Source organism: Taudactylus pleione, unplaced genomic scaffold, assembly GCF_031769625.1.
Source record: "Taudactylus pleione unplaced genomic scaffold, aTauple2 ptg000305l, whole genome shotgun sequence".
NCBI lineage: Eukaryota > Metazoa > Chordata > Amphibia > Anura > Myobatrachidae > Taudactylus > Taudactylus pleione.
In genome coordinates, this window is record NW_028284706.1 from 1,175,584 (window position 1) to 1,203,099 (window position 27,516).

At 46.5% G+C, this 27,516-nt stretch overlaps 1 protein-coding gene across 1 annotated transcript in view; it reads left to right on the top strand.

Annotated features, from left to right (window-relative positions):
• Nucleotides 1-27,516, top strand: part of AHDC1 (AT-hook DNA binding motif containing 1) — a 138,323-nt gene that overhangs the window by 80,013 nt on the left and 30,794 nt on the right. Inside the window, 3 exon segments of the mRNA XM_088442178.1 lie at nucleotides 2,436-2,568; nucleotides 10,749-10,786; nucleotides 11,010-15,811. Of these exon segments, the coding sequence (XP_088298304.1) occupies nucleotides 2,436-2,568; nucleotides 10,749-10,786; nucleotides 11,010-15,766 (4,928 nt within the window). The 3' untranslated portion in view covers nucleotides 15,767-15,811.

Consider the following 27,516-nt stretch of genomic DNA (forward strand, 5'->3'; position numbering starts at 1 on the left):
AATATCTTCGGCTCAGTACACACTACACAATTTGTCGTGCAATCATGATACCTGCAACCACTCTCACGACCATCGTGCAGTGCGTACTCCCAATCTGTCATTTGTACACATCGTTCATCGCATTGTCCCATCAGATCTGCTGCACGTCAGGTGGGACAACGCGTTGTGGAGTACACACACCCGTCGTTCATAATGGTTCTACAGTGTATATGTTTAGACACACGATCGGATCATTGAAGGACTGGAATGATCGGTGCAATATTCAGGTGTGTACCCAGCTTGACTTTCTCCATGCTAATGTGCTCCACATCTTTTGTATTCCCTTCAACCCAGTTTTCAGTGTACACTTAAAAGGTGGATGTGCTTAACTTGCTCACAGCTTTTGACTTCTGTTCTGGTTGTTTACCTGTCTGCATAGAAAAGAGGTATATTGCCCTAACTGAAAATATTTGCCACCCTATTTCCTCTTGTAATAGCATAAATTGCTGTTTCTCTCCTGCTATTATTCAACGCTACCTAATAGGTTTGAGACATAAAGATTATGCAAGCTACCATTGGAGAGAAGGGTCTTAGGACACATGTCTGGAGCAGAAAGGGTTATTCTGTCACACACTGTGCTCAGGCAGGAAAGAGGTTGGTCAAAATGCCAAAGTCTGCAGGGCTTTCTGGCTGGAAAGGGAATGCTTTGCCAGGATGTGGTTCCCTGGCTGAGTGCTTTCTGCCTCAAAGCATTCTGGGAGAAGGGCAGCTATAATTAGTCCTGTGCCTGGAATCCAATGCCTGCTCCCTCCTCTCATCACTGCACCATCTGTCTGCCCTGTACCCTCCCCCAACTCATACACGCAGCTACCACACTTCCTGATGTCTGACTGTATAGGTGTAGAACCCATTTGCTACACGTACATTGATAACGAGAATATGAGTGTTCAAAATACTTATGTTTATCTTTTGACATCTGTACATGTATGTGGAAGACCTTATACTCATATAGTGTCTTGTTACACAAGCCTATACATTTTTGATGTCTGACTCCTTTCTGCTTTTTTGCCACTGTAAGCAATCTTACTGCCCATGTCCTCTCACTGCTTGCTCCTTTTGCCATCTACTGCTGTCTGTGTTCTACATACATGTCCTTCCCAAGACGACTCCTCAAAGGTACATAACACTTTTTTTCCTCTGAGGCCTTGCCTGCTATGACAGGGCATGTCATGGGAGAGAACTTCTTTTATATACATCTTTTTTTTTTTATTTTCTCTTACCTTACAGAGCATTCTTCACCCATGACGTTATATTGTGTACTGTAGCTATCTGCTTCTTGTGTGTATGATCCAGAGAAGGGTGCGTGTAGTGTATGTCGCTGGAACATGTCTTTTCATTACTGCATGAATGACCATATAGTTATAGTGTGGTGGTGATTATTGTGAAGATATTGCTTTATCCATACGGGACAACATTAAACTACATGTGCTCTTGAGTATTTCAAAAACATGGACAGATGTGCTCTCCAAACTGAAATCTCTGGGTACATTCTTCATGAAAACATGCACATGCATCCTGTAGGCAAATGCATGCTTGTTTCTGTAGGCAAAAAAGCCCTTGTATTACACATGGGTGGCAGGTGCACACTTATTTCTTTGGCCATCGGCATAGACATGCGTGCACACACATCACTGGGCTAAGCATGCTAACAGCACATAGCAATAGCAGGCATTGTGCAATGCCAACATGTAGGGAGGGTGTAACGGAGGAGAATGGGGACTGGAGTGATTTGACAGGTATAGAATGAAAAACAAGAAGACGACTAGGATAAATGATACTGCATATAGAGAGGCATATATGTTTTATAGGCTGAGGTGAGTTAGATGGTACAGCAGTGGATGCAGAGAAAAATCTTAAAGCCTTGAGGAAAGGCGTGAGGAGATCATGGGATTAAGTTGAGGAATGGAGGGGGGAGAGCATGTAGCCCTGAGGTGAGGACTTGTGTCAGTGTATGGAGGAGAGAGAGACACATTATATATACACCACTCTGCTGGATACTGAGATCCAGATAACAGGAAAGAGAGAGAGAGGCAGGAGCAGAGAGACAGCAGGGGAGAGAAGAGTAGAGGAAATAGGGGGAGGAAAGGGAGGGAGAAACGTGGAGAGGAGAGGAACACGGAAAAGCTAAACAGTCAGAAGGGTTTGAAAGAGGGGATGGGGCAAAACAGGTAAGGGGAAATACTGGATTATGACTTATATCCTTCCTAAATCTGTATGACATAACGTATATGTGCATTTTTATGAAAATCGAAGTAAATTCATATAGCTAATGGTTTATCCACAATAGTCTGTTTATGCAGCTTTCACTTATGACAGTGCTATATATGGCATGTTCTATTCACATTTTATCATACATGAAAAAGCACATACCTGATTTGATATGGTCTCTCTTACAGATGTCAGTGCTGCTGGCCTTGTTCCTCCTACCCTGGAAAATGGAGACTCACCTGCTGAGAAACACCCTCCACACCCAAAGGAGGCCGAGAGGGGCCGCAGAGTGACCCTGGTGTGTAGACACCCGCGTTCAAGGTGAGTGAATTCTTCATGCATTTGTACATCATTGGTATTTAAATGTGGCATGTACATCATGTTATTCTTTTCAGTATTTTTTTATTAGTAATAGTTGTTTCCTTTCACCTTGGTGTGTGATGAACTCTTTTATAAGAATATGTAATACTGGTCCATCTCTGGCAGTTATGGGCAACTCAATGCTCTTGTGGGCCTGATTGGGCTGCCCTCTAATGCTGCCCATCCACTTAACGATGCGGGGGACGACGGCATGATTACGATGCCGTCGTCTCCCGCGGGGTGAACTGCATACGCTGAACGTTCAGACGTTCAGTGTATGCAGATCAATCATCCCCGAACATGGCAACCTGACGGTGGTCGTCAGGCTGACCGTCATGTTCAGGCGATGGTTGATGTTAAAAACGACCAGCGGGCACGCGCATCGCTGGTCGTTTTTAACCTTTTGCTGCCCGAATTGCGGGCGATTACCAAGCGATGGAGCGATAACGACCGTCGTTATCGCTCCATCGCTAGGTTTAATCGCCTAGTGGATGAGCAGCTTAACTTGCAAAAAGACCGTACATTACTCTTGAGCTGGGTACACACTATACAATCTTTTGTCCGATCGTTCCGATGTGGATCAGAATGATATAACATACACATATATACATACATAGGGAAATATTCAATTTCCGGTGAAAAGCCATTATCGGCGATACTTTCTCACCGATGACTTCTTTTCGGCAATCTGGACTTCTCCCCGTATTCAATTCTCCCGACCTTTCACCAGTGCGGAAAGTCAGTGGATAGAATCCTGTGAAAAAGTATCACCTATGAATAGGTGTCGATAAAAAGTGCGGAATTGGGGTTGTGGACTGTCCCCCAAAGGTAAACTGAGTCATAACATTTTTAAAGAGTTGCCCAGGACACCCCAAAAAAGTACTTTTGTTTTGGGGGTAAAAAAAACAAAGTTGGGGGACAAACCTCTAAACTAGCGAAATCTACTCAGGACCGTGGTCCCCAGATATGCCACAGGGGTGTTTTTGACTGCAGGTGGTTGCGGCAGATGGATTTTTCACTATTTTTAACAGTTCACATTAGCCACTTTAAAATATGCTTGCACCCATTTTCATGTACCCTAAATTTGCTGGGACTACTAATTTTTCCCCCCAAAAAACTTGCTAAATGCTATTCTTCATCACTTTTTCAAAGACGCTAAACAGCACCTATTGAAACCATTTAAAGACCCAAAATACCTTCAGCAGGGCTATTCAGGGGTACCCATAGTGAACCCCCATGTCACAGCATCTTTAGGGGATGTCAGGCTGATTTCTCCAAAAATGACAGCACGTTTTGCTCACTTTGTTTTCTCCGATTTAAAATTGAATACGGTGATATGCTGGGATAAGCGCGATACTTTTTTGCACCCAAAACCACCGATGTTGGCGAAAGGTCCGGCAACGGACTTTTCGCATCTAATTGAATATGGCCCATAGTGTGTGTGCCGAATCTGCTGGCCATTGTTTAGTGAATCGTCCCATCTATTGTGCTGCACTTCAGATGGTACAATTCCACAGCTTACGCGGTGCTGTTACATCCGCCTGTATCGTTACATCGCATCACTGAGTCACACAGTTGTAAGGTGTGTACCCAGCTTTTTCTCTCAGTAATGTGTTAAATCCATACATTTTATTAACAAACCAGACACTTAACTGTAATATATCAACAGACATTTTAAACAAGCATTACAAGCTATAACAGCCAATATACAGCAGTAGAGCAAAAAGCAGGGACTGCAAGTGATGGCTTGGAGGGCCACATGCAGCCCTAGGACCGTCTGTCACCCATCACTGTCCTTGTGTGTACTCTCTACAGACAGTTTATCCTAAAGCCACATTTAATGCTTGGTAGTTTTCAGTGCTTTTTTTATAAAAATAAAAAAAGTGTCTGTACTCACCTAAATTTTTTCATCGATCATTATTTTTCCTGTAAGATATCAAAATGAAACCAAAAATGGTGGCATTGTCATAGAAGATTTAAGTTGCAAAAGTATATATTTGCTTAATTATTCTGTTTTTAAGGAAAGCTATAGTTCAATTACTATCTTATACCTCGATTATTATTTCTACATCAGGGTCCATAGGGTATCCACAGGATACCTTGGGGTGTAGGTGATGACGTCAGGCATCGGGCACCATAGAGTTAAGTTTTCAGCCTCCCAGGATGCACTAGGGTCTCCCTCCTATACCCCGCCCCCGAGCCAAGGCATCTTAGTTTCGTTTGGTGCCCGGCCGGAGTCGGATGCACCTGTTAGAGGGGGGCTAAGAATAGACCCTGAAGTTTCTTCAATGCAGCTGTGGCTGCACATCTGGAAGTACAGCATGGACAGTCAGTGCTGACGTCCATGCTGTCTTCCCTACACCCCCGCCGGTACCGATCCGGGATGCTGGTAAGCATCTGGGGTCACAGCTAGCGGTGACCCCAGATGTTTGGGACCATGGCCGGATCCAAGGGGGCAGCAAGTAAGCAGCGGGCTCCCGCAGTGGGACCCTGCTGAAACATGGTCCAGAGTCCTGCAGCGTGGAGCCAGGTACCTAACCTGCGCTTCCACTACCCCCCTGGGACAGCGGACCGTGGTTGAGCGGTTACGCTGCGGCGTCCCAGGGGTTAATTGCATGCCAGGGGAGCGTGCCTTCCCTGTAGCACAGCCGGCGCCTCCCCCGCTGCACACAGCCCTCTCTGCACTGTGCTGACTGGCCCTGTGGCAGCGCTCCTCCCCCAGGCCGGCCTCCTCTATGCTCCTCAGTGGCCATCTTTACAAGCGCATGGTGAATGCTGCTGGAAGCTTGGAAGCGGTGGCATCGCAGTCTGGGTCCCCCGGCATACCTCTCCTCCGTTGGGTTCAGGTCTGTGTATGCATCGCTTTGTCCTACCAGGCTCTGTGTCTGCGTAGTTGATTATCAGTGCTGTTAGTACAGGAATTGATTTTCTTTGCATTGTATGTGACTTCTGCTAGCGCTGCGGTCTGTACTTTAATTTTCTACTGTCCCTGATCTTTTTCTGCTAAAGCCCTTGCGGTGCGGTGATTGCAGGGTGGTCTCACACTATACTACGAGTATCAGTGAGAGGGGTCACATACTTACCATCATGTCTGAGAGTGACTTTCCTGTCCAGCTTTTGTGTACAACGTGCAAGGTACCTATAGCGGAGGGGGTAGGTAGCGCGGAGGGGCTATGTCGGCAGTGTTATTTATTGTCGCGGCCAATTACTGTCACAGCCCCAGTACAGGAGCCACCCTGGGCTTGTTTCGCCAAAGCGCTTACAACCCTCGTGGGCCAGTTAGCATGGGTTTGTCCCAGCAGTCGGTGGTGTCGTCACACATGCAGGGTTTCCCGAGACAATTGATGGTACCACACAGTCTCCCTATTTCCCCTCCCCAAGTCTCTCAGGAGCCTGCGTGGGTTAATTCTCTGACAAGTTCTGTACAGCACTTGTCGGACGTGTTACAAGGGGAGTCTGTGTTGAGGCCACATGAGCGGTCGGTGGCATCTCTGTCCGCTCCTTATGAGGATGACGACGTGACGTCTGATGATGGGGAGATTCTGGATCTTTCGGACCAGGAACCTCTCCATACTAAACAGTCGGACGCTAGGTCCAAGGTTTATATTCCTGGACTTATTCGGGCGGTCCACACAGCTTTAGTGATTGAGGATGAAAATCCTCCGGTGTCGAAATCTAAATATGCCTTTTTTAAGGATATTAAGGGTGACGCCACAGTGTTTCCTCTTTCGGGTCAGTTAGTGGACCATTTAGAGGAAGCATGTAAACATCCGGGCAAACTGTATCAGCCTCAGAGGCGCTTGGCGGTGGCTTATCCGTTTGCGGATAATTATTTTTGTAAGTGGGAATCCCCTCCACAGGTGGATTCCCATGTGACACGCCTAGTCCGCAGTGCCACATTGCCCATGCCCTCCATGTCTTCCTTGAAGGCCATTTGTTGGGTAGCCAGAGCGAAGGAGCGCTGGGCTGATAATTTGGAGGCGACTTTCGTTTCCGGCTGAACAGACCGAGTTGATAGGCAATCTCCGGGACTCGGCCACTTATATCAATGAGGCGGCCTTGGATATCAGTACCCTGGTGTCTCGGATTTTTTCGGCGGCTGTAGCTGCTCGTCGCACCTTATGGTTGAGATCTTGGAAGGCGGACGCTGATTCCAAGAAGGGCTTGGAAGCTTTGCCTTTCAATGGAGAAGTCCTCTTTGGTCTGGATCTGGACAAAATCATAGCCACGCTGGCGGCAGCCAAGTCGGCATGTCTTCCGTCTGCTGCGGTTCCTTCCGGTTCAGGTACCGTCGTCCTTTCGGTCTTACAGGGCCCAGGGTAGGCCTAAGACGCAGTTTTTTCCCCGACAGGCTGGCCCCCAAAAAACATCCAAACCCCGGAAACAGGCCTGGAGTACCAGACGTCCAGCCCCTAAGCCTGATGACAAGCCTGCGGCCTGATGGTCCGGGCCTCCCTTTGGGGGATCCTAAAGTGGGAGGCCGCCTGCTGCAGTTCGCCCAGTGTTGGTCGGTTACCACGACAGACACTTGGGTTCTCGAGGTGGTTTCTCACGGGTACGCCCTCTCCTTTCGGCAATCAGACCGGAACAAAGCCGTGGAACTACGGAAGGTTTTGCACACTATGCTCCAGGCTGGAGTTATAGTGGCTGTTCCATTCTCCCAGAGGGGCCAGGGTTTCTATTCCAATCTGTTTTTGGTTCAGAAACCCAGTGGGTCGTATCGTCCAATCCTCAACCTCAAAGCACTGAAGTCTTTGCGGGTGCCGAGGTTACGGATGGAGACCCTACGGTCCATCATTCTGGCGCTGGAACCTGGGGATTACATGGTGTCGTTGCATATACAGGACGCTTACCTGCATGTCCCTATTCTTTTACGCCATCAACAGTTCCTCAGGTTTGCAATCCGCAACGACCACTTTCAGTTCCGGGCGTTACCTTTTGGGATGGCGACAGCATCACGTGTATTCACCAGGGTGATGGCGGTCATGGCGGTTTCCCTGCGGCTGCAGGGAGTCCGCATGTTACCGTACTTGGACGACCTTCTGTTGGTGGCAGGATCTCCAGAGCTCCTTCTACGCCACTTGGACCTGACCATTGCGGTACTGCAACGGCACGGCTGGTTGATAAACTGGCAGAAGTCCACCCTGATCCCGTCTCAGAGGATTCTGCACCTCGGAGCCTTATTGGACTCCGGACAGCAAAGGATCTTTGTGACGGGGGAAAAGATCTCTGCCTTGCAGTTGAGGGTGCGCAGTTCTCTGCAGAATCGCCGTGTCTCTCTGCACTCGGCGATGAGGTTACTGGGCTCCATGGTGTCGAGATTCGACATGGTGGAATATGCCCAGTTTCACTCCAGACCTCTGCAGCAATTGATCCTGTCCAAATGGAATGGACTGCCTGAGTCTAAAATCCCAGACGATGGTGCTCACTCCGGAGGTTCGCCTATCCCTAGCCTGGTGGTTGCAGACGACCCATCTCAACAGGGGTCGTCCGTTCTGGGTGGCGAATTGGGTCCTGTTGACAACGGACGCCAGTCTGCGAGGCTGGGGAGCAGTCACGGGTCCACACTTGTTCCAGGGCAGGTGGACTCGGGCGGAAACAGTTTCCAATAAACATCTTGGAGCTCCGCGCGGTATTCAATGCTCTCCAGCAGGCACATCGGGTTCTCCAAGGTCACCCAGTGCAGGTCCAGTCGGACAACGCTACCACCGTGGCCTACATAAATCGGCAAGGAGGAACCCGAAGTCGACCGGCTCTCGTAGAGGTGTCCCGAATCCTGGTTTGGACGGAGCGCAATCTCCCGGCCATATAAGCAGTCTTCATCCCGGGAGTCCTTAACTGGGAGGCGGACTTTCTCAGTCGCCAGGACGTTCATCTGAGGGAATGGTCTCTGCACCAGGACGTCTTTCAACTTCTGGTGGACAGGTGGGGTCTTCCAGAGATCGACCTCATGGCGTCATGGCACAACAACAAGTTGCCGGTGTACGGGTCTCGCACAAGAGACAAAAAGGCGTCTCTGGTGGATGCTCTGTCTGTCCGGTGGACGTTCCGGTTTACTTATCTGTTTCCTCCGTTTTCCCTTCTTCCACAGGTAATCCGGAAATTCAAACATGAAGGAGGGACGCTCCTCTTGTTGATAGCTCCCGCGTGGCTCCGGAGGCACTGGTTCTCAGACCTCCAGGGACTGTCCATGGACATTCCTCTGCGGTTGCCGTTACGTCCGGACCTCCTGTCACAGGGTCCTTGTCTTCACCCGGACCTGACTCGGCTGTCTTTGACGGCGTGGCTGTTGAGACGGCCATGTTAAGGTCCAGGAGGTTTTCCAGCTCTGTAGTACAAACAATGCTAAGGGCTCGGAAACCATCCTCTGCAAGGATATACCATTGTGTGTGGCATACGTTCTTACAGTGGTGTCGGCCGAGAGGTTATGCTCCTCGGGAGTTCCGTCTGTCTAGAGTATTAGCTTTCCTACAGGCGGGACTGGACCATGGGCTTCGCCTTGCGTCTCTGAAGGTGCAGGTGTCTGCCCTGTCCGTCTGGTTCCATCGTAGGATTGCTGCAATCGCTCATGTGCGCACCTTTATGCAAGGTGTTCAGAATTCAGCCACCTTTTGTTCCACTGGTGGCGCCTTGGGATTTAGCTGTGGTCCTGAGGGCTCTCCAGGGACCGCCGTTTGAACCACTGGGCTCAGTGGACCTCAAATGGCTGACAGCTAAAACTATTTTCCTTCTGGCCATTGCTTCGGCCAGACGTGTTTCTGACTTAGGGACTCTCTCCTGTAGACCCCCTTTTCTGATTTTTCATAGGAACAGGGCAGTGCTGCGCACTCGTCCTGGTTTCCTTCCTAAAGTTGTTTCCAGTTTTCACATCAACCAGGAAATCGTTGTGCCGGTTTTTAACTCACCTGATCTTTCAGTGGGTGAGGCCACTTTGGATGTTGTGCGGGCCTTAAGGATTTATGTTGACCGCACTTCTTCGTTTAGGAAGTCGGACGCCTTGTTTGTCCTCTATGGCTTCCGTAAAAAGGGTTGGCCTGCTTCAAAGCAAACTTTGGCAGGCTGGATTCGTATGGCCATTTCTGAAGCTTATCTTCATGAAGGCCTTCCGGTTCCTTCCTCTATGAGGGATCATTCCACTAGGTCTGTGGGTCCTTCGTGGGCTGCTCGACGTGGTGCCTCTGCAGTCCAGATCTGCAAGGCTGCCACATGGTGCTCGGTCCATACCTTTGTGAGGTATTCCGTGTTTGACACCTTTGCCTCTCAGGATTCTCCTTTCAGCACAGGAGCGTCCCCACCCTTAAAGGATACTGCTTTGGGACATCCCCAAGGTATCCTGTGGATACCCTATGGACCCTGATGTAGAAAATATGAGAGATGGTAAGAACTTACCTTTGTTATCTCTATTTCTACGAAGTCCATAGGGTTCCACAGGACTCCCGCCCTGTCGCACCTGTGCTGCAGATGGGCTTTGCTCTGGTCACCGGTTTTTCCGTCTCCCTCTGGTGAGAATGTGATTCTTGTGTGTGTCCAGATCTTTCTTCTCTCTTCCTTCTCCTCCTCCGGCCTATGGCTTGGTAACTAACTGAGATGCCTTGGCTCGGGGGCGGGGTATAGGAGGGGGACCCTAGTGCATCCTGGGAGGCTGAAAACTTAACTCTATGGTGCCCGATGCCTGACGTCATCACCTATACCCCAAGGTATCCTGTGGAACCCTATGGACTTCGTAGAAATAGAGATAACAAAGGAAAGTTCTTACCATATCTCATATTATTTTCATAGAGAAAAAGGCTTATTGTTTGCACTGATCGAAGCTCTGCCATCTAGAGCTGACTGGAAATAACTAGGTAAACAATATTGAGGTACATATTTAAATTAGTTATGATAACTATTTTCAAATATTTTACATAAGAATGAAAATCTCCTGAATTGATCAGGCTATTGTATAAAAAAAAGGATACAAACCTTTAAAGACAGTATAAATGTGTTCTTATGGAATAAAAGATATTTCTTATTTAAAGTGCACTAGTGTTTTACAGTTTTTCTCATTAATTTGCTTTACATTCATAGTATATATACGCACTGTCATAGTTGTCAGTCTCAGCAAATGTTGTCATTAACTAATAAACATTATCTATCCACAGAGATCACAAGTACAGCGGGAGAAGTGAAAGACAAGAAAGTAAGTAAATTTGCAATGAAAATACAAACCACACAATATATATACCTCATGTGGTTTAATTCACATTAATCTCATAAACTCAGAATTCACAATTTCACAATTTCCACCATAACTGGAGCCTTGAAATGTAATACGCAGCCAGGTGTCAGTCTAGACGATCATTTAAGTCATTTATCTACTACACAAGATCCCTACTGCCCACTAATCCTGGTTTCTCTTTCAGATTCTACAGCTGCTCTCCTTGAACACCAAGGTGAAGACGCTAGATCCCAGCACTCTTGTGGTCGTTCAAGTAAATCCTTCTGTCGTTCATCAACTGGAACCCCCAAGCTAGGTGTTGATGGAATAATTGCCCTACTGAAAAGCAAATGTGGCAATGGTCGTGTAAATCTTCAGCCAGTTGTACGTTTGATGGATATCATGAAGGACCTTAGTCAGCTGTCCAATGACCTGCAAACCAGCGGTGTCCGTCTTGATTACACCCATGTTGTTAGTCCTCCATCAGAGCCAGAGGATGTAGAGCCAGGATTACAGTACAGCTTCTTTTCTTCTAAGAGCCTTGCTTGTGGGCTGCGGAGCCCTGAAGAAAAACCCTCAGAGACGGTGGATAAGGAGCCAATTTCTGTTTCACCTAACCCAGACTCTATTGAATCTGCCAGTTCAAATGTCCTTCGAGAGTTAGCAGCGCTTGCTTGGATGGAACCACAGCCAGTGGAAGATGTACAGGAGAAGGAACAGGAAGAACAGTGTAGCAAGCAGGTGGAGGTTATTGCAAATACAGTAGACACAGAAGATGGCAATGAAAATAAAGAGGAGTCCTCAGGGGATGAGCAGGGTGATAGTAAGCATGAAACAGAAGAATCTGGGGAAGAGCAGGAAGAAAATAAACACGAAGAGTCTGGTGAGGAGCAGGAGGAGAGTAAACAGGAACAGGATTTTCAGGAGGAGATTAAACAGGGAGAGGAGTCATCGGAGGAAGAGGAAAATAAACAGGAAGATGATTCAGGCGAAGATCGTGAGGTAACTAAACAGGAAGAGGAGTCATCAGATGAGGAACAAGAAGAGGAATCCGTAGTCAAAATTACAGAGGAATACCAGGAAGATGTAAAAACTGAAGTGGCGCAGGGTAATTGTTTAAGCCAGGAGATAAATTTAGGTATTAAAGAGGAAGAGATGGGAAGAGATGTGGATGTCAAAGGAGAGTCAGATGAAAAAATTGGGTTAGAAGAGTGCAGAAAAAGGGTGGAAAAATATAAAAGAAGGGAAGTTATGGTAGAGCCACCTATGGAAGAAATGCCTTGGATGCTACCCCTCTTTTCTTCAACTTCAGAAGCTCTCAGACGAACACCATTTTCCAGCCGTGGAGGCCACAGGTTTGGTCTCAGAGGTCGCAGGGGTGATAGACCTGGCAGAGGTCGTCGGAGAAGACCTGGTAGACCACGTACATCTGAGAGCAGTATGTCTCGTGCATTTGTGATGCCTCCCTACCATCGAACACCAGATGAGCCCAGGGCTTACAGGCCTCATGAGCAAAGTGTACTCTTCCCACTTCCAACTCTTAATCAGAAGCCTCCTGCAGTAGAAGCTAATGTGGAACAGGGTCCTCCACAAAAACCAAAACGCAAAGGCATACGCAAGATGGTGGTGCGGATTGCCAAAATACCAATGCCAGTGGGAAGAAGAAACAAAACAAGTTATAAAGTGTCTTCATTCAGTAGCACTCTAAGTGTTGAAGGAGGAGAACTGATTGGCGGCACAGGCCCAGGTCCCACCTCTCTTCTAAAAATGAAAAACAATGGACGCAATGTTGTAATGGTATTTCCACCAGGTGAGCTTCCGATCATCCTTAAAAGGAGGCGAGGGCGGCCACCCAAAAACCTTGTTCTGGCTAGAGAAACCCCACCTCTACTGCCTCATCCCCCTTCTGTTGAACCCACGTTGCCGCCTCCACAAACTCCCCAGGCACCTCCACCCATTACAGAAGGAGAGTTTGTGAAGAAAAAGAGACGGAGAAAGCAAAAATTGGCATCTCCACAGCCTTCCTATGTAGCAGACACTAATGATAGCAAGTCTGAATATAGTGATGTACTGGCAAAGCTTGCCTTTCTAAACCGTCAAAGTCAAGGGGCAGGACGCACTTCTCCACCTCGTTGTTGGACACCAACGCTGCCAGAGTCTGTACACCAGGCCCCTGAAACTAATAATATCTCCCAATACTTGCACAGAGTCCAGGGATACAGAAGAAGAGGAGGGCGTGGAGGAGGCCCAGGTCGCAGAGGAGGATGCAATAGTCACAATGCAGAGCTCTCTCGCTGTTCATTTAGTGAATTCTTTGAAGGAATTGGAAAGAAAAAGACAAAACCAAGATCTGTTGATCCTTTAAAGCCACGTAAGCGTAGACAGCCGAAGGCTGAACCAGACCCCAATGCTAAACCCAAGCGCAAGAGAAGGTCTAGAAAAAATGGTGCCCTTCTTGGTGACATTGGGGGAGAAGCTGGCTTAGGATACCAAGGCATGTCTGATTGGGGTGGTGGGAGTAAAGGTGGGCCATGGATGACACAGCTTTCTAACAGTCAATCAAGTGGCCGACATTGTAATTACCAAGGACCTGAGCACAGAAGCTTTTCTGCCTTGCACAGTGGATCACCATCTCGTCCAGGTTACTATAGTGGAACTGGATCATTGTCTCAGTCAGAGAGTGGAGGGCAGGATCATCATGGGCTGTTTACAGGCTACTTCCGGTCTCTCTTGGACTCTGACGATTCTTCGGACCTTGTCGATTTTTCTTCTGTTGCGCAGAGGCAAGAAGCAAGAAAATCTGCATCTACCTTCTCTGGATCATCAGCATCCCCAAACCCAAGGGCTCTCCAGTCCTACTCCAGTTCCCGAGGTGCAAAATCTAGCACACAGGAATCACCATACCAAAGTTCAACAGCTGCCAGGCAACCATTCCCTCCAAACAGGGGAAATGCAAATTATGCATCAATCACTCAACAAGAATGCCGTGGATCAGATGCCTTTCAGAAGCTTTTGTCACGTTCTCCAACCTCCCAAAATACTGGGGGCTTTGGCCAGTTTGGTGGTTTTTCTGGATCTAGTGTGCAGAACTTGCCTGGCCATGGGATATTTGCACCAAACAAGCAGTATCCAGCTCCCCCTGACTGTTTAGGTAACAAGGACTGCAGCTTTTCATTCAGTGGTGGTGGTAATAGCCTCCCTTCATCACCAGGCAGTGCCCATAGTAGCACTAGCTTCAGCCAGCAACAACAGCTGCCAACAGTAGGGTCAGGTACTAACATGTCTAAAAATCCCTTTTTCAACACATCAGAGTTGCCACCTTTTCCACCACTTAGGAGTGAAAGCCGATCCGGCACATCTTCACCAGCTGGATACATGATGCCCAAGGTTTCTGGTCCAATGTTTCCTGGCGAAAACAGCCGCTCCTTTCCAGGAACTGTAGGGACAGGACAGTGGGGATTTCGGCAAGGTTATGGTCAATCAGATTGGGGCTCTGAGAGCTTTGGGCAACTTTATGGCCCTGGGTTTGATTGCCACATGACCGAACCCAATGTTATCTTGGATATCAGCAACTATACACCACAAAAAGCCAAACAAAACACTGACAACATGTCAGAGTCATCCTCTGACAGCACACAGTATACTCAACCTGGTGCTGGCTACCGCAGGGCCAACAGTGAAGCCTCATCTAGTGAAGGTCAGTCAAGTCTCTCTAGCCTTGAAAAACTAATGATGGACTGGAATGATACTTCATCTGCACCAGGGTACAGTTGGAACCAGACTGTCCTATTTCACCAAACTGCTAAACCTGGTAGAGGCCGTAGAAAGAAAGCTGATGTATTTGAGCCATCTCACCAACACCATCACCATCTAGGATTTTCATCATCCTCACCGTCTTCCTCATCATCATCTGCTGCCGCTCCTCCAGCAGGTTTTCCTACCAAGAGAGGTGGAGGCCCCAGGGGCCCAAGAGGTGGAAGAGGTGGGAGCTGTGCAGCCAGCAAGAAAGAAAGAGGATCAGGCAAGGCCAAATTTTCCCCGAAACCCCCTGCTCCACCACCATCCTCCACGGTCAGTTCCCTCTTTCAGGACACATCAGATTTAGGACTGGACTGCTATAGTGGGGATAGCAGCATGTCACCTCTGCCCTCCCACTCGCGGGCGTATGGGGTGGGTGAGAGGGAGCCTCCTTGTGATTTCTCTGGGCCCTATTCCATGAACCCATCTACCCCTTCTGATGGCACATTTGGCTTCCAGAGTGACTCTCCAGGGCTGGGCCCTCCCTCAACAGACCTTGATCCTGGTAAACACTTCTCTCATCTAACTACAGTTGGCAACTCCAACCCTGGTGCACCTCATCCACCACCACCACCTGGTCTGGGTTATGATCACCCACTACAAGACTCTCCCTTCTCCCCCAACTGCTCCCCTACTCTAGAGTTACGGCCAGGGGAGGGAAGAAAGCTTGTGCCCCCTCCCCACTCATCTTGTGATCCCCTGAAACACAGCCTGCCCCCTCACTTGCCATCTTGTAGGGAGCAGCTGCCTGCCCAACCCTCAACGCACCACCGCTATGACCCACCCAGCTGCAAGAACGCTGGCTACTGGTACCCACCCCGCAGCCCCCCTTATGATGGTAAGGGTGGGTTACTTTCGGACTTTATGGGCAGGCGGGGAGAGGGAGTGTCCTGCCTGAGCCCCCACATCCCAAGCCCCAAAAGAGACAAAGAGACGCTGGACATTGTAAGGGGGCATCATAGAGCCTCATATCCCTGCCCCTTGCTTAATGATATTACCCATTCCCCTGTGCAGAGAGACTCTATGGTGCAGCTCCAAGATACCTATCGTTACCCAGCCTTTCCCCCCCAGGGTCCCCCAGTCCTGTCACCCCCAAACCTGAAGGGTGGTTTCTTGGGACCCGAGAACATCCCAGAGGACAACTTCACAGTCACCTCCCTCTAGGGGGAGTGGCATGTCCAGAGTCATCAGGAGCAGCAGAGTCAAAGGGTGAGGTGAGAAGCAGTTGAAAGCGTGTATTGGTGATCAGTTTCTGACCTATAAAATGGAAATAAATATCTTACATGTACCTTTTTGAATCAAAGCTGTTCCAAATTCAGTTCTCCATAGTTCTTTCTGACATTCTGAAACACTTCATTATTAACTAATGCTGAGATTAACTTTAGGAGTTTGTTTTAGGTTTTTCTATTAGCTCCCTTTTGCTATCAGGAACGCACTAATTGACTAAATTCACCTGCATTCTGAGAATGTTTCAGGTACTTTTTGACCTTTCTCAGTTAATTTCTCTCCTATGGCTTCCTATTATGAAATATGCTTATGCAGGAAAAGTCCATTACATTTATTGTGTACTGCCAAAGAAATGTACGGTTTACTCCAAAAGGCAAAAGTTTATATAAATTGAATCATGTAGTGGAGTGTAATAAATGCTGCCTCATTTGTTATAACAGATACTCTATACCTTGCAGTTGCCCTTTTCTCTTACTGATGCACCTGGCAAAGCGAACGTTAGTCTCTCTTATGGTTTATTGCCACAGTGGAATAAATTTCTGCTGCATCCATGTCTTTCCACCTGTTTACCAAGCAGTTGCACTTCCACATGGAGATTGCCCCCTGGTTCTGTCTTATGTCACAGGCTTCACTATGCAGCACAGTCTTTGGCACAGAAGTAGTATTAGACAGAGCTACGGGGCAGGAGTCTGAGATATGGAGCATACAGCCTCTGAATTATGAGGACTTTCACGTGGTAGCTCAGACAACACTTTTGGGAGAGTAGTGAATCTGTTCACCTGCAGTGGTAATTTGGAACAGCACAACATTTATTGAGGTATTTAATCCAGCCATGGGAAAATAGGTAATCATGAAGCTTATATGTTAAAGTGGAGGAGATATAGGTGATCATGAATCTTACCACGGTACAGAATAGACAACACTGAGTGCGTGGATCATTTACTTCTGATAGATAAATGCACAGTTTATCCACATTCATGGATCCAGTAAATAAAACTATGGGGGAGAGAGATTAAACCCTACACAGAGATAAAGTGAAGAAGTTGCACATAGCTTCTAATGATATCTTCTAGCTGTTATTTATCTAGCACAGCCTAAAACTAATTACACAAGCTGGTTGGTATGAGCAACTTTTTCACTTAGTGCTGTACGGTTTGATACATCTCCCCCTATGTTTTGAACAGTACTTAGGGGTACCTATATTCAGCCTGTATACATAGAATTTAAAAATTGAATCTCACATGAATTGATGCTTATAATAAAAATAGAAAGCTAGAGGAGTCCACATGGAAATTATTGGGAGTTTATTTTATTAACTCAAAAGACATATACAGTAAACTTAACTACATATATACATGAACTTTGTTTGCAATGGGTCTGTTTTTTGGGGGGTTTTTTCTGTAGACTCCTGTACGGTATATGAAATTCATATCTTATGTTGCAGTGCTTGTTTAGCTGCATAAATGTATTAGCACTATTTTCTGTAAACTCCCACATCATTTTTTTTTGGTCATGTGATTACAAGACTCCCCTAATATCATGGTCTGTTTCTAGTTGTGCTGTAATAGCAAGATAATATAAAAGGAAAATTATTCTAACAACTGCTTCTTTTGTTTCATAAATGGAAAAAGAAAATCCAGTTATTAATAGTTCAAACCTCTTCTATCTGTGTTTCTGATTTTTGACACTCTTCCATGGGTGGTGGTCACTTTTTTTTCTGCCAGTAGCATCACTCTGGAACCTCCCAATAATATGGATACATGCAGACAAGCTAGTTTGTTGTATGAAATATAGTATGCCATTATTTTGTGCATATTTGGAAAACGTAAAAAATATAGATTAGTTATTTAGAGTTTTAATTGATGTACTTGCAGCACTGTCCTAATTATTACCCTCCAAACTCCTGAGTTCTGATTTATCTGAATGCTTCATAAACTGTTGGGTGGCAGAATGTTTTGAATAGTGCTTGGGCGCATACACACAAAGCTGAGGCTCACTTAAAATACTTGGACAGTGCTGATCTACGTATCTAATGGAAAATAAAATGAACTAAACTAAAACACAGGTAGTACTATTCAAATGTCATTTTCACAAAAATGTTAATATTTTCATGGTTATTCTGAAATGACTCGCAAGTCTTGCCGGTAAGCATGCTGAAGATCATTACAAGGGACCTATCTAAGCCATACATGGCAGATAAAAAAGAGAAATTGCATGCCGTGAAATTGAAAACCGAAATGTATAAAACCTCAATATTCAAAATGTAACTTTAGTGCCTGACTGACTGCTCATCACAGATTACCGATTATTGGGAAACTGCGTGTGCGCAGGACCCATTCTGCGAGTGTGCACAAATGGGCCCTGTGTAGTTGCATGCAGAGACCCTTCTATGCCTCTGCCTGATTGACAGAGGCATTTAAGGGGCGGTGCAGGTGCGGCCGGCGTTCCCGGAAACAGGGGTGTAAGCCCTGTTTTCCGGGAGTAGCAAACCCATGGATGCAGTGTCCTGGGCTCGCAAGCCGGCCAGCCTGAGTAAGCTGAGGTTTACACAGCTGACTGACGGCCCGGCGCCGTCCACCATCGCGACCATCGACGGTCGCGATGGTGATCCCAGTCTGCAACCTCCATCGCAGTGCTGGGATCGCAAATACAGCAGGGGGTGTCGTACACCTCCTGCTGTATCTGCATAATAGCAAGGACCTAATTGCAAAGCTGCCTACGTGTAGCGCTAACATTGCGATCCTTGCCCAATCACCCCCTAGTGTGGTATAATGTAACAAAGAAACCAACTCAAATTTGACATATAAATCCATTTTCCATGCAAAATGTTATATGAAAAGTGGCATTTTTTTTTGTGAAACTTTTACATATAGATACGTATACTGTATTTAAAAAAATATTTTCTTTTAGCTTCGCTTACAGATGTGTACTCACACTTCATTGCTACAGTTGCGCCAAACAGCTCCTCTCGGCAAGCAGGTCCCGTGCGACTCTGCTAGCGACTGCCGTCTTTTTTGCGTCTTTTATTTTATTCCCAGAAAATTAATCTTAGTTGCATGAGCAGACTGCATTGTAACTTGAATACGACTGGTATTCTTACAGCTTTTATCTGTCTCTGTCTGCAATCCCTTCAGCCGGCTGAGTGAATGGGATAGGCTACATAGCAGTCTGTGCACAGGGCACACAGTGACATTGGTGTGAGTGGTCGGTGATTAGGATAGGCTACATAGCAGTCTGTTCACAGGGCACACAGTGACATTGGTGTGAGTGGTCGGTGATTAGGATAAGCTACATAGCAGTCTGTGAACAGAGCACACAGTGACATTGGTGTGAGTGGTCGGTGATTAGGATAAGCTACATAGCAGTCTGTGCACAGGGCACACAGTGACATTGGTGTGAGTGGTCGGTGATTAGGATAAGCTACATAGCAGTCTGTGCACAGGGCACACAGTGACATTGGTGTGTGTGTGGTGGGAGGCTACATAGCAGTCTGCACAGGGCACACAGTGACATTGGTGTGAGTGGTCGGTGATTAGGATAAGCTACATAGCAGTCTGTGCACAGGGCACACAGTGACATTGGTGTGAGTGGTCGGTGATTAGGATAGGCTACACAACAGTCTGTGCACAGGGCACACAGTGACATTGGTGTGTGATTAGGATAGGCTACATAGCAGTCTGTGCACAGGGCACAAAGTGACATTGGTGTGTGTGGTGGGTGATTAGGATAGCCTACATAGCAGTCTGTGCACAGGGCACACAGTGACATTGGTGTGAGTGGTCGGTGAAGGTGCTGCTGCCACAAGTCAGTATAACGCTGCTGGTCACGTGGGCCATTCCCGTGACAGGGTCCCTATGCAAAGCAATACAACTAGAAAACCTCAAATAGAAATAATGTTGGAAGAAGCGATTTCATCCTAGGCGAAACCGTGGGTAGCAGCTAGTATCTTATAGTCTAAATTATATTTATCATATTTTTCTGTGAGGTCTGCAAATATACAGATTGTCTGGTTAATCAACACCACCAGTAATTTGTTTGTCAGTGCATAGCCAAATATGCTTTATGTGGTTTAAGGTTATGAATAAATCACCTTTACATTGTTCTAATTATAATTTTCTTTGTTTTTTATTAGATTTTAATGTACTTGACCTGTATTCTATTTACATTTAATCTCAGTGTTGGGCAGAATTTAGGACTGGTATTCTTAGTTTGTATCTGTTTGCTAACCCCTTCACTGCTTACTTAAAGCCTTCGCTGCTTACTTAAAGTTCCCCTATTAATATTTCCTGGAAATTCATAGTCTTCTGGCTAAAAAAAACCAAGGTATAATTCATTACTTTTGGCCCCTTAAAAAGTGGGAGGCACATATAGAAACCGTTGTAATTCCTACACCGTTCAGCCCCAGAGGCTGCAACACCACTAAGCAAGAGGCATCACACCATGAAGACCAAGGAGCTCTCCAAACAAGTCAGGGACAAAGTTGTTGAGAAGTACAATTCTGGGTTGGGTTTTAAGAAAATATCCAAATCTTTGACGGTCCCCCGGAGCACCATCAAATCCATCATCATCAAATAGAAAGAACATGATACCACAATAAACCTGCCAAGAGAAGGCCGCCCACCAAAACTCACAGACCGGGCAAGGAGGGCATTAATCAGAAAGGCAGCACAGACACCAAAGGTAACCCTGAAGGAGCTGAAGAGTTCCACAGCAGAGACTGGTGTATCTGTGCATATAACCACAATAAGCCGTACACTCCATAGAGCTGGACTTCATGGAAGAGTAGCCAGAAAAAAAGCCATTACTTAGTGATAAAAATAAGAAGGCACGATTTGAGTTTGCCAAAAGGCATTTGGGCGACTCCCCAAATGTATGGAGGAAGGTGCTCTGGTCAGATGAGAATAAAATTTAGAGCTGGAGCAGTTTTTCCTTGAGGAATGGGCAAAAATCCCAGGGTCAAGATGTGGCAAGGCCATAGAGAATTATCCAAAGCGACTTGCAGCTGTAATTGCCGCAAAAGGTGGCTTGACAAAGTACTGACTTTAGGGGGTGAATAGTTATGCACGCTGAAGTTTTCTGTTATGTTGTCCTAAATGTTGTTTGATTCACAATATTAAAAAAACACAACTTCACAGTTGTAGGCATGTTCTGTGAATGAAATAATGTACACCTTCAAACAATCCATTTTAATTCCAGGTTGTGAGGCAACAAAACATGAAAAATGCAAGGGGGGGGGGGGGTGAATACTATTGCAAGGCACTGTATATCTCTAAGTGTGTACACAGCCTGACAAGTCCATAAAGTGGCAAAATGTGTTCAGCAGTGAAGGGGTTAATACCCAGGGTTTTTTTTTTTTACTGTTAAAGTTCATGAGGATAACATTTTAAAGTTCCAGCATTTTACAAATGACTTCACCAAACAATAGATGGCCACTCTGAATATATTTCTTGTCTCAGTGATCTTAAAAATGCCTTAAAACAATATTCCCCTCAGCGATCTCAACTGGAGCTGTTGCTGGTAACAGTAAAGGTGTAGCTATGGGCCTGACTCAGATGCACACAAATCCCGTCACCACTGCGATTACATATGCAGCGTTGCTGCAAAGATATGCTGATTTAGCTGATGTCTTGTGCACGGAGACGCCAACCCCCTACGTCTCGCATCCGTCACTTACGTACAAAAGACAAAACATTGGGAACGTCCGCTGCACATTGAACATCTGAGCAAGCCTATGCTGTCTTAGAATGTTCGCATCACATAAGACACCAGGGCCTCTGCAGCTGCGTACAAATTTGCTGAGGCTTCCTAGGGCACGCCCAGAAAACGATCCCAACATGCCCGCTTTTTTTTTTTTTCTTGTAGCCACCCCACAAAATCCCCCTTCCCTCATTTGTATTGTTTTTTTCATTAAAATATTTGTTTCAAAACATCACTGAATTATTTCTTTACCATCTGAAGTCCTTCACATGACTGATTTATACCCGTGTTGCTGAACACCAGGAATATTATATTGATATGCCACTACTTTTCTGCTATCTGGTACCCGTCCCATAATTGTACATTCATGAGATTCACATTGTACAAAGTACTACACCTTATTGCTTTCTTTCTCCCCTGTTGGCTCATTTGAATGGAATAAGCATGTAATGCAGGCGGCTGTTTAGCCGCCGGATGAAATACCGACAGCGGCAGCCAGACGTGTCGGAATCCCGACTGCAGCAGGTAAGTACTGTAACCCACCCCTCTCCCTACCCTAACCCTCCCTTAGTGGTGCCTAAAACTAACCTACCCCCCTAGTGCCTAAACCCCCCCCCTCTCCATGCACCCTAGCCTAGCCCAAACCCCTTTCTGGGGGGGAGCTTAACCCTAACAACCCCCCCACGGTGGCTACACGCTAAGACACCCAGCTTACCTTCGTTCGGTAAGCTGGGTGTCAGAATTTAATAGTGGGGCAAATGATAGGCGTTGGGATTTCGACGCCTATCTTTAGTCCCATGACGGAATGTGGGTGTTGGGATAGCGCCTGCTAGTGTCCTGACTGCATCCCCATTTGAACGTGTTCTAAGTTTCCGGCTGAAACAGGACCTAAATTTGACTTGTCTTGTGGAACCTTATAAGTGGATGTCAGATGAGCCTAATTTTTTTTTGTTTGGTATGCACATATACTATCTCTCACTATATAGTCACAAGTACTACATCAACAGTTGCATGTTTTTAATTAGGATATATATATATATATCAGCCATGACATTAAAACCACCTACCTAAAATTGTGTATATCCCCCTTGTGCTGCCTAAACAGCTATGACCTGTTGAGGCGTGGACTCTACAAGACCTCTGAAGGTGTCCTGTGGTATCTTGCACCTAGATATTATCAGCAGATCCTTTAAGTCCTGTAAGTTATGGGAAAGATTCCTGGACTGCACAACCTGAATATATTTAATGGGAGGTGCTACCTGATAAGACTAATTGTAGGCACAGAAACAGACAAATCTCAGGTGCACAACTCCAAAGAGAGTTTTGTCTTGAGTTTTGAGATTTGTCTGTTCAAGTCCTGTAAGTTGCAAGGTGGGCCTCCATTGCTCAGACTTATTTTTCCAGCACATCCCACAGATGCTTGAACAGATTCAGATCTGGATAATTTGGAGGCCAATTCAATACCTTGAGCTCTGTCATATTACGCAAAACATTCCTGAGCATCTTTTGCAGTGTGGCAGGGCCCACAATCCAGTTGAAAGAGGCCACTGCCATGGGAATACCGTGTCCATGAAATTATGAACTTGGTCTACAAAAATGTTTGGGTAGGTGGTACGTGTCAAAGTAACACCCGCATGAATGTCAGGACACAAGATTTCCCAGCAGAACATTGCCCAGGGCATTGCACTGCCTCCACTGGTTTGCCTTCCTCATAGTGAATCCTGGTGCCATCAGGTAAACAACGCACAAGTACTTGCAAGCTGAGATGCACTGTATGTTCTGACACCTTTTAATCATAGCAAACAACTTTTTAAGCAGTTTGTGCAGCAGTAGCTCTCCTGTCAGCGTGTGCGGCAAAAATGTGCGCTCCAGCAGTCGCATGTGATATCGTCCAGTCGACTGTGCTGCATGTCCAACCGGTAGATGTAGCATGTGGCCCCGTTGCAGGTAAAGGAGGACTGAACGAGGGATCGTTCCGGCGATCATTACCTCGTTCTGATGTGTACCCAGGATCCGATATGTCGGGCCGACATATCGGCTGGGTACACATCACTCAGTGTGTACCCAGCTTTACCAAGTTTAGCCAATTGAACTATCAGTGGTTTTAATGTTCTGGTTGGTGTGTGTATACATACACCCCCCCACAGGCATTCACTGTTGTAGAGTAAGGGCTCAAAGCGGCTGCTAGAAAATTTTTCCATCCCAACGCATCTTCTTCAGGCTAACAAACAAACCTCTAAATTACCATTGCGACGCATTCCTCCGGCAGCAGATGCAGTAGTCTAAGCCCGAAGATGTCACTGCTAGTCGGTGTGTTGCCAACTGTAAATAAGCTAGGTACATCTAGTTCTATGTGAAATATAACATGCACAATCATATTAACAATAACTGGATAAAGGAGTTCAGTATACCACAGTCAAGTCACTTTATGACCACCTCCTACATTAGACATCGGCAGCGCGTAGCCCATGAACTAACTCACGTGCCATGTGCTGGCTTGGTGGGTATATAAGATGTGCAATAGGCCGTCTGCACACATCACTTGTTTCTGTAATGGGTAAAAGGTGATGTTTATCAGAGTTGCAAAAAAGCATGATGATTGGCGTATGGGCCAAGGGTGGCAGTATTTCTGAAAAAGCGCAGTTTGTGAACTGTTCGCGTGCTGTTGTGGTGAAGGTGTATCGTGACTGGACATATGGCACCATTTCGAATAACCAAAGTGGAAACTGGAGCACCATTTGTCATTCATGTGAGAGGTGAACGTCCGCTACGAAGGTGGAGCAGCTCATCTTCAAAATTAACCTGTGGGCCACCAGATGTGTGTCTACAACGACAGTTCAGTGAACCCTGCTGTGCGTATCCAAAGCAAACGGATGGTCACTGCACATACGCGAAGGTGCATTGGTGGAAAAGGCTTCAATTTTCACGCCTGTATCAGAATCGGTCCGCCGCTGATTGGCGAAGGTTTCCTCTTTTCTGCTTCATTGAACGGATGGACGTTGGCGTTTCAGACGAGAAACATCAGAGAACATACACTCTGCGACTATTGCTGGAAGAATACAAGCTGGTGGTGGCAGAGTTATGGTCTGGGGAATGTCTTCATGGCACTCTCTGGCCCACTCATCCATGTGGAAGGCACCCTCAACCGATTTTGGTTATGAATTCATCCTTGCAGAGCATGTAAACCCATACATGCTGATTGTCTTCCCTGAGGCTCATGGGATCTTCCAGCAAGACAATGCGACATGTCACACAGCTAGAAATGTCCGATAGTGGTTGGATGAGCACGACCAAGACTTCCAAGTACTTCCCTAATTCCCGGACTTGAACCCAATTAAGCATCTGTGGGACCACCTAGATCGTTGTTCGTTCTATGGATACTCCACCACGCACCCTCCAGCAACTATGGGATGCACTTCAGTCAGTATGGCTCCAGATACCTGTGTCCTCCCAGCACCTTACTGAGTCACTCCCAGCCTGTCTAGCAGCTGTCTGCGCTACACACGGCGGTTACTCTGGCTATTAGCTGGTGGTTATAATAATGTGACTTGACTGTGTAGAAAGAAATTTTATACAGGGGGCACAGCATAATGGGCACTGGCATTCTCAATGTATTTTATGTGGTTCTTGATTTCAATATGTATTTTATGTGGTTCTTGATTTCAATATGTATTTTATGTGGATCTGGCTTGTCTCTGTGTATTTTATGTGAACGTGGCTATTTCAATGTTCTCTATATTGCTCTGGCTTTATCTTTCACTTCAACAGTGAAAAATGTATATTGGGAAGATTATGTAAAATGTGTATTTTCAATGTGCTGGGCTCCCTGCCATGGTGACTAAAAACTTGGGGGTGACAAAAGGGCATGCTCCTGCAAATGTCATACCAAAGGCGTGCACACAAAAATGGGGTGTGGTCTTGTGACAGCTAGGCCATGCCCCCCTTCTTTTTTTTTTTTTTTTTTACCTGCGCATGATATCGGCTCTTTCGCTTGACTATATATATTTTTTGGCTCTTTGCCTCTGACTGGTTGGCCACCCCTGCTCTGTAACAACAAAATAGCTCATATACTTTCTAAAAACCTATATATAGCAGCACCATTATACAATAAATAGGATAAAAAGTCAAATTCTTCTTTGATCAATGCACTTTCTATACAAATCTGTAATAAAAGGTTCAATACATAGCAGCATCAGCATACAATAAATAAAAAGCCCAATGCTTATCTGAGTAAAGTGCAAAAATAGTTAATGAGGCAAGAACCGCTCCCAATGCGTTTCATCCGTCCAGGACTTCAATATTAAGAAATATATAAATATTGTATATTTAGATATAAACATGCTCTAAAGGTGCTCATTTATAAGACTTGACGTTGGTAAAAACACGGCTACTTGGAACATATATAAGGATAAAATACTCAGTTGTACAGTTAAAAGTAGACAATCCTATCCAACGATTATACAATTATATTACAGTACCTAGAAGCAACTTGTTATTACACATGATTGTGATCCTGTAAGTGAAACATTATTTCTATCGAAATTTAGGTTTACAATGTTTTTTTTTTTTTTTATAGATGTTCTTATTGGGGTAAAGCTAATTTACACACTAGACCTATTTGGAATATGTGGCCCCATTTAACAAAACAAACCTTGCCACCAGCGGCATTTTTTGTTTAGTATTGCAGCGATAGTAATAAATATGACACTGGTTTAATAGTACCCCTCTGGCGATGTCCCCTCCTCAGCGGCATCCTCTGCTCCGTTGCTGGCAGCCAATCGCTGCCAACGACTGGCTGCAATGTTATGCGCGTGCATGACACTTTCATCCAGTTTCGCTGAAGCAGGAAAGGCTGTTGTTGGGTCCCCACTGCCGGCAATCCACCATCTATAGATCTATGATGATATAAGCAATACAGTGACAAAGAACCCTAATCTTATATTACCTTTTTGTTTTTGTTAAATATGAATTGAGAATAATAACTCTTTTAGTGAGTGCTAAAGGGGGTTATATCTTAAATGGGGCCCTTGGTGTCTGTTTATTAACCTGTTATGCTAGCATGACAAGTGGCACTTCAAGTATTGAAGTCTCTTCTAAGTGATTTGCTTGACCAGGATGGTTCTGAGTTAAGCAAAAAGTAAAGTTGGGTACACACTATGCAGATCAGTCAAACGCCTCAATCCTCAGTGATTAGTTGATCAGTGTGCACCCTGCACACATTAACCTATTTTTCTACTTCAGGGTCCATAGGGTATCCACAGGATACCTTGGGGTATAGGTGTGACGTCAGTCGCAGGGCACCAAAGAGTTAAGCTTTCAGCCTCCCAGGATGCACTAGGTCCCCCTCCTATACCCCGCCCCCGGGCCAAGGCACCTCAGTTTAGTTTGGTGCCCGGCCGGAGTCGGGTGCACCTGTTGGAGTGGGGGCTAGAAGAGCCCCTGAAGCTTTTTCTTCATGCAGCTGTGGCTGCACATCTGGATGAACAGCATGGACAGTCAGTCCTGACGTCCATGCCGTCTTCCCTACACCCCGCCGGTACCAGAACGCCGGTACTGATCCGGGGATGCTGGTGGGCGTCTGGGGTCCATGGCCGGATTCAAGGGGGACAGAGGTAAGCAGCGGGGTCCCGCGGTGGGTCCCCGCTGATCACATGGTCCTAAGTCCCCAGGCAGGGGGCTCCCTGGGGACTGGCTGCAGCGTGGAGCCAGGCGACCAACCTGCGCTTCCACTACCCCCTGGGACAGCGGACCGCAGCAGAGCGGTAGCGCTGCAGCGTCCCAGGGGTTAAATGCATGCCAGGGGAGCGCGCCTTCCCTGTCTCACAGCCGGCGCCTCCCCCGCTGCACACAGCCCTCTCTGCACTGTGCTGACTGGTCCTGTGTCAGCGCTCCTCCCCCAGGCCAGCTTCTCTCTGCTCCTCGGCGGCCATCTTCTCTGCAACGCATGGTGAACGCTGCTGGAAGTCTGGAAGGAAGCATCGTGGTCTGGG